The sequence below is a fragment of the Larus michahellis genome, chromosome 5 (assembly GCF_964199755.1).
Source record: "Larus michahellis chromosome 5, bLarMic1.1, whole genome shotgun sequence".
In the NCBI taxonomy this organism is placed as follows: Eukaryota; Metazoa; Chordata; class Aves; order Charadriiformes; family Laridae; genus Larus; species Larus michahellis.
Window position 1 is genome coordinate 80,160,209 of NC_133900.1, and position 6,293 is coordinate 80,166,501.

At 35.4% G+C, this 6,293-nt stretch overlaps 1 protein-coding gene across 1 annotated transcript; it reads left to right on the forward strand.

The window, feature by feature from the left end:
• Window positions 1–297: 297 nt before the first annotated feature.
• MTNR1A (melatonin receptor 1A) lies at window positions 298–1,287 on the forward strand. Its single transcript, XM_074588227.1, has one exon. The coding sequence runs from the start codon at window positions 410–412 to the stop codon at window positions 1,142–1,144; it is 735 nt and encodes a 244-aa protein (XP_074444328.1). The 5' UTR covers window positions 298–409; the 3' UTR covers window positions 1,145–1,287.
• The last annotated feature ends 5,006 nt before the right edge of the window (window positions 1,288–6,293 follow it).

Below are 6,293 nucleotides of genomic sequence, written 5' to 3' on the forward strand. Positions count from 1 at the left end.
AGAATCCAAATAAATGAGATGATAAAAATACTAGGTCATGGTAATTAAAGACAGTTTTCTTTTAAAAGGTGCATCTTCAAGTTAAGCTACTTCATTTTTAGATTAAAAATGAGTGTCTTATTTCTGATATGTGACAATGAATTTTGATCTAGAAAGTAGAAACTAATTACATTTAAAGTGTTCCACTAAGGCTGATCATTAATCTATTGAGACCAGAAGTGACAGAAAAGAGTGAAATTAAAACTAATATCTGCCTTTTTATCTTTATTTTACAGGAAATGTATTTGTTGTAAGCCTGGCAGTTGCAGACTTGGTCGTAGCAATCTACCCATACCCACTGGTCCTCACATCTGTATTTCACAACGGATGGAATCTGGGATACCTTCACTGCCAGATTAGTGGCTTCTTGATGGGCCTAAGCGTCATCGGATCAATCTTCAACATTACAGGCATTGCTATCAATCGGTACTGCTACATCTGTCACAGCCTCAAATACGACAAACTGTACAGCGACAAGAACTCATTATGCTATGTTGCTCTTATCTGGGTCCTAACATTTGTTGCTATCGTGCCCAACCTGTTTGTGGGATCGCTACAGTATGACCCCAGGGTCTACTCGTGTACATTTGCACAATCCGTGAGCTCGGCATATACAATCGCAGTTGTGTTTTTCCATTTCCTGCTTCCCATAGCCATAGTTACTTTCTGTTACTTGCGAATATGGATCCTTGTTATTCAGGTAAGGCGAAGGGTTAAACCAGATAACAACCCTAGACTGAAACCACATGACTTCAGAAACTTTGTAACCATGTTTGTGGTATTTGTACTGTTTGCAGTCTGCTGGGCTCCTTTGAACTTCATAGGCCTTGCTGTGGCTGTCAACCCAGACACTATAATCCCTAGGATTCCGGAGTGGTTGTTTGTATCAAGTTATTACATGGCGTATTTCAACAGCTGCCTTAATGCTATCATATATGGACTCCTGAACCAGAACTTCAGAAGGGAATACAAGAGAATTATTGTCGCTTTTTGTACAGCAAAAGTTTTTTTCCAGGATAGTTCTAATGATGCGGGAGACAGGATGAAAAGTAAACCTTCTCCGTTGATTACAAACAACAATCAAGTGAAGGTGGACTCTGTCTGAAAATGGGAATCTTCTTATTGTCACTCAACAGCATCCAAATAAAGTATCTGTTTTCTTAGATTTACTATTAAGTATTAGTGAAATATCTCTTCTACACTGAAAGCACTTTGATCAAATTCTTGCATGGTATTTGGGAACTCAAGTTAAAGAGCCTTGTCATACAGATCCCATTATACAGTGGTATATCTCTCATATAACAACACAATGATATCCTTGAGGGAATTACAAAATTATGCATGGATACTTTTTTTTCTTTTTTTTTTTTTCCTTAAATGGAGATAAACAACTAGAAAGAGAATGAAATAGAAGTGTCCACATTGCCTGGCTCAATAAAACAAATCTCAAAACTATTCCTACCACTTTCTGCCTGCTTCTTCTGGCCAGGTTATGGTCCTGATCCTAAAGCCTCTGAGAACTTCTTTTAAAAGATGAAGTCAGACCAGTATGAAATGTATTAGGAAATGCGAAGTGAGAAATCAAGGTAATTGAAAATTCATTAGGATTTTGATAAGTACCTCACCCTATATTGCTTTGCTCCTAACATGGACGTGATTATTCATTTTTTGGAGATTATATCGCACCAGCCCTCCTAGGAATGGCATGCCCAATTGAATTTTCAATTTTAAAATAGATTTTAGGAGGAGAAATATACCTGACTGATTATCTTCAAAGCTACAAGGGCAGGAAGATAAACAGTAAGGAAAGAAAAGAGCCGTGATTCATCAGCTCAAGCTGTCTGGGCATGAAAAAAGGTGTAGGAGGGGTGGGAAGAGAAATATAAACAACCGTTTTTTGTGAAGAGACAGTAATTCATGAAATTGGGAAATGCCCCAGAGCTCCTATGTGCTCCTTGAAATATAAGTGAGGAAGGATCATTCTCACTTGTGTACGGAACAGAAGTTCTAAGCCTCTGTGAGAAGATGATTAACGTATTTAAGAGGAATAGTGTGTGAGGATGACAGTTTTGTCTGGTTAGTGGAATCTTAACCTCATGAAACCCTGGCAAATGAGAAATATTTACAGGATGAGCATTTGACGTCTTTCTCAATTTGTTCTGAGAATAGCCTGAGACTATAGGTTATTTTGCAATCTGCCACAGATAAGCTTTTCAAAACAATAATCAGGTGTTTACCACAATGATGAACCTAGAACAATTAGACACACCATTAAATAATAGAAAAGAGAAGATGCTACTTATGACCCTGGTATAAGGAGGAACACGTGATTCTCAGGACAGGACCTGCTATGTGGACTTTCCACAGACAGCAGGCACCTCTTCAGTGAGGGGAAACATACTGTGAAGTGAGGAAGAAGAGCCAGACAGGCTGTCTCCTGCAACAATGAATCTCTGCTTATAATGAAGTCCTGTGATAGAGAAAGGCAATTCACAACAATAGGATTCACCTTCAAATTGACCTTAAAAAGAAGGAGCATTTAGTTCTGGAAAGATGCTCCAGCTGTCAGACCTTTTAATGCTCAAGTGGTCATACCTACACTGAAGGTCAAGTACACTTGAGTTTTTCCAAGCCAATTCCAATCATTTCAACTGGATTAAGAGTTTACGAATAGCCATCAAACTTCTGCTAGTCTATATTAAAATGTGGACTTTACCTAAACAGTTCATTTAAATTATTACTTGCTGTACTGGAGATTTTCTTGAACTTACATGTCCTAGAAGTGGTCACTCTATGTCATATAATTCCTTAAACTGCATACAAATCTAACAGCATTTCATATTTCTTGGATCATAGATTAGTGTGCCCTTGACTTAATAATGAACTAAAAGGGAAGAGATTCATATTTACTTGACAATCCCACTGACACTTCATCAACTGACCAGTTTTTTACCTTAGAAACAGGTGCCTCATGTCAAGTTGACAATGGAACTAATGAACGACATTGTAAAACCCTGGAGATGAACTAGCAAGTCAACGCATTGCCAGGGTGCTTGACTCATCTTTGTTTACATTTGCCAGTCAGAACCACTGTGTAAATAACCAGCTCTCTTCTATTGTGGTATGATGTGATATGATACAACATGATGAACAGCATAAAGTATATCACAGCTTTCTTCACTGTGATTTCATCCTTGGAGGATGCTTAGCTCTGTAATTTTATTGCTTTGTGTGTAGTGATTTCAGAATAGCAAGGGAGGCATGACCACCTTATAAAAAAAGAAGCTTTTCATGTAAGAAAAAACACTATTTAAATTCTTACAAAACTTGCCTTATTTAAAGCATATTTTCAATGAAAATAATGTCTTACAATGCATCCAATGAAGTAGCATAAAGATAGCTTAATTATTAGTAAATTTAGAATTCTCAAAGATCTTTCACTTGCCATTTCCAACAGAAAATGTATCGTGTCTACTTATTTATGAGCCAGTTCAACATACTGTAGCCAATATTGTGGGTTATCTGAGGAATTAAAGTCCCCTGTAATTCACAAGTGCTAAAATATATTTTTGATGATAATGAAAATGGTTTGCTATATGCAATACAACATATTATACCAAAGTTATATATTTTATTGAATAGGCCTGTAATAAAACTGGAGAGCATTTTTCACATCTGATATTTTGAAATATTTGTATTAAATCTTAATCACAGAAATGTGCATGTTGGTGATGTTATAAGCTGCTAAATATAGCAATAATTTTAAGAAATTAATCTCTTGTTCTTCTTTGGCGGGAGGGAAGAGTGTTAGTCTTTAGAATTTAGTTTAAATTAATAGGGATGAAAAATTTGAGAACTATCTGCTGCCCTCTTCAAATTAATGTTTCATTTACTGCCATTTTGAAGTACATTTTAGGTAAGGTTTGCTAAACAACTCATTGCAAAAGTGAAAGAGTAATTATGTTTAAGTCTGCAGTAATCATTTCTTTTAATCATTTTCTATTGCTTCAAAGGAGTCAAAGTGATTCATGTAAGATAATGAGCAGCCTCGTCAGCTGCTTGTTGACCATGAGCATGACAATGTAAGTCAGCACCTCAGAAAATCAGACTCTTTATGGTCAACATAAAAATGACTGATGAAAATAATCATGATTTCTGACCATTCTAAGGAGATGGAGTTAGAAGCTTATCCAAAATTAGTTGCTTCTGTGCAAGTGGATTAGCCATGACATGTTTTTTACATTCCAAGTCATTAAATTTCCCCCTGTGTGAAAGGCTAGCATAGCACAAATGCATTATTGAGAGTTCTACCTGGAAGTTTTAGATAGTGTACTTGTCTGATAGCAGTCATCAGCTCTGGATGGATTTAGTTCTAAACCATGAGTCTTGGCAATATACCACACCTGCAGGGACCCGTCCCTTTCCTACTTCCTATCCACTTCTGCTCTGAGCCCCAGTGAAGTCAAAGGACCTCTGTGAAGGAGCATTGAATCCCCTGTATGCAACACACTGAAGACTTATAACCTAATTGACCCCGACTTCATCCTACAAGAATTTCTTTCTTATATCACAGTCTTGATTATGATGACAATCTGAATATAATCTTATATCAGTACATCTTGAACCCTTACAGATTTTACTGGTGGTCACCTTCATTGCAAACTTCATGTTAACAAGGAAATTTGGCATTATTTCATATTTTCCAGCAAAGGCAATATTAATAAATATATTAATATCAATTAACAGGGTATTTATTGTAGTTAAAATGTAACTGTGTGCAACACTGTAATTTCATTTCAGATAGCTCACTTACGAATGCTTTGCACATTTTCTTCTTCTACTGGGCTAGTGGAAGTGCATAGATATAAAGCAAATATATGTTATTACTATAGGCATAATATATAGCAATGATTTTACTATTTTTTCTTATTATTTGTTTTAGAAGGTAAGTCTTTGAATCATCCATAATAAACACACTATTGTAATCAATCTGTATTGCAGTGTATAGCACATCCTTCTATAACGAGTTAATATCACAAATTCTTCTTCTTTTGGACCACTTGGTATCATGTTGGTCCAAATGGTATCATGTTGAATCTGATTAATTATGACATAATAAAGGGAACTGTTATTTCCCTTAAACTGCAATGAAAAAACAATCGTAAAAACAGCTCCTTAAAATATAATATACAAGTACATAAGTATATGTGGTCACCAAATTTAAAATAGAATCTCAGAAAATCTTCTATTTGAACAACTTGTTCATGAACTATAGTAATACAGATGGACTGTTATTCTTTAATTCTTTTCTGATAACGGCACTTTCCAAGTATCATTAATACGATTTACAAATAATTAAGAACTACAAATGTCTGTCATCATGTCACTGAGACTTGGGAAATCACACGTGCTAAAGCTGAATTTCTTGGAAGCAAAAATAATCAAGCAGTGGCCTGGCTTATAGCTCATGTACTGTATGTCCAATTTTTTCCTGTGTTAAGTCAGAATTCCATTATGTGGTTTTATGAATTTACTCATTAAAAATATTATTCCTACCTCAAATATGTGTCTGAGAGATTGCAATACAGAACAGGGTGTAAAAGACTCACAGTCCATAGCCTTCAGAATTTTTAGTAGAAAGAAAAGTAAATTCAGCAAAGAAGTACATATATTAATAATGGTTGCGGAAAATATTTTCCCAATTCAATAAAATATCACTCAAACCATCCCTATTACCAAACACTGACCAAAGTATGCATATTTAGAGAAGCATGTTATTCATAAATATATATACCGATTATTCCAAAAGTTACAAAACCAAACAGTATTTGAGACACGTCTCATTTTCCGCCCACATAAACCAGTGCAGCCTCACTGATTCATGCCAGCTGAGGATTTTGGCATATTAGATTTCATAAATCTAAAACTTAGCTATTTTACACTATTTCACAAGCAATATATGTTTAATTTCTAAGCAACTCATCAATTATCAGCTGTCCAGGTTGTGGGAGAATGTGAATTTGGTAAGTATCTGCAAAATTAACTTCATCCAGTGGAACTCTCTCTGTGATTTGTCATTTTTATAAGTAAATATATAAAGTCAGCAGTCTTTTATTTGGCTTCATTCTTAACTGTATGATGTATGTATCTATTTAGCAGAAAATTGTACCAACACAAAAGATTTGGGTAATCCAGAAACAGGAAGTCTACTTCCCGTTTTTCTTTCTGCTTATATTCCATGTGTGCACAAGGGT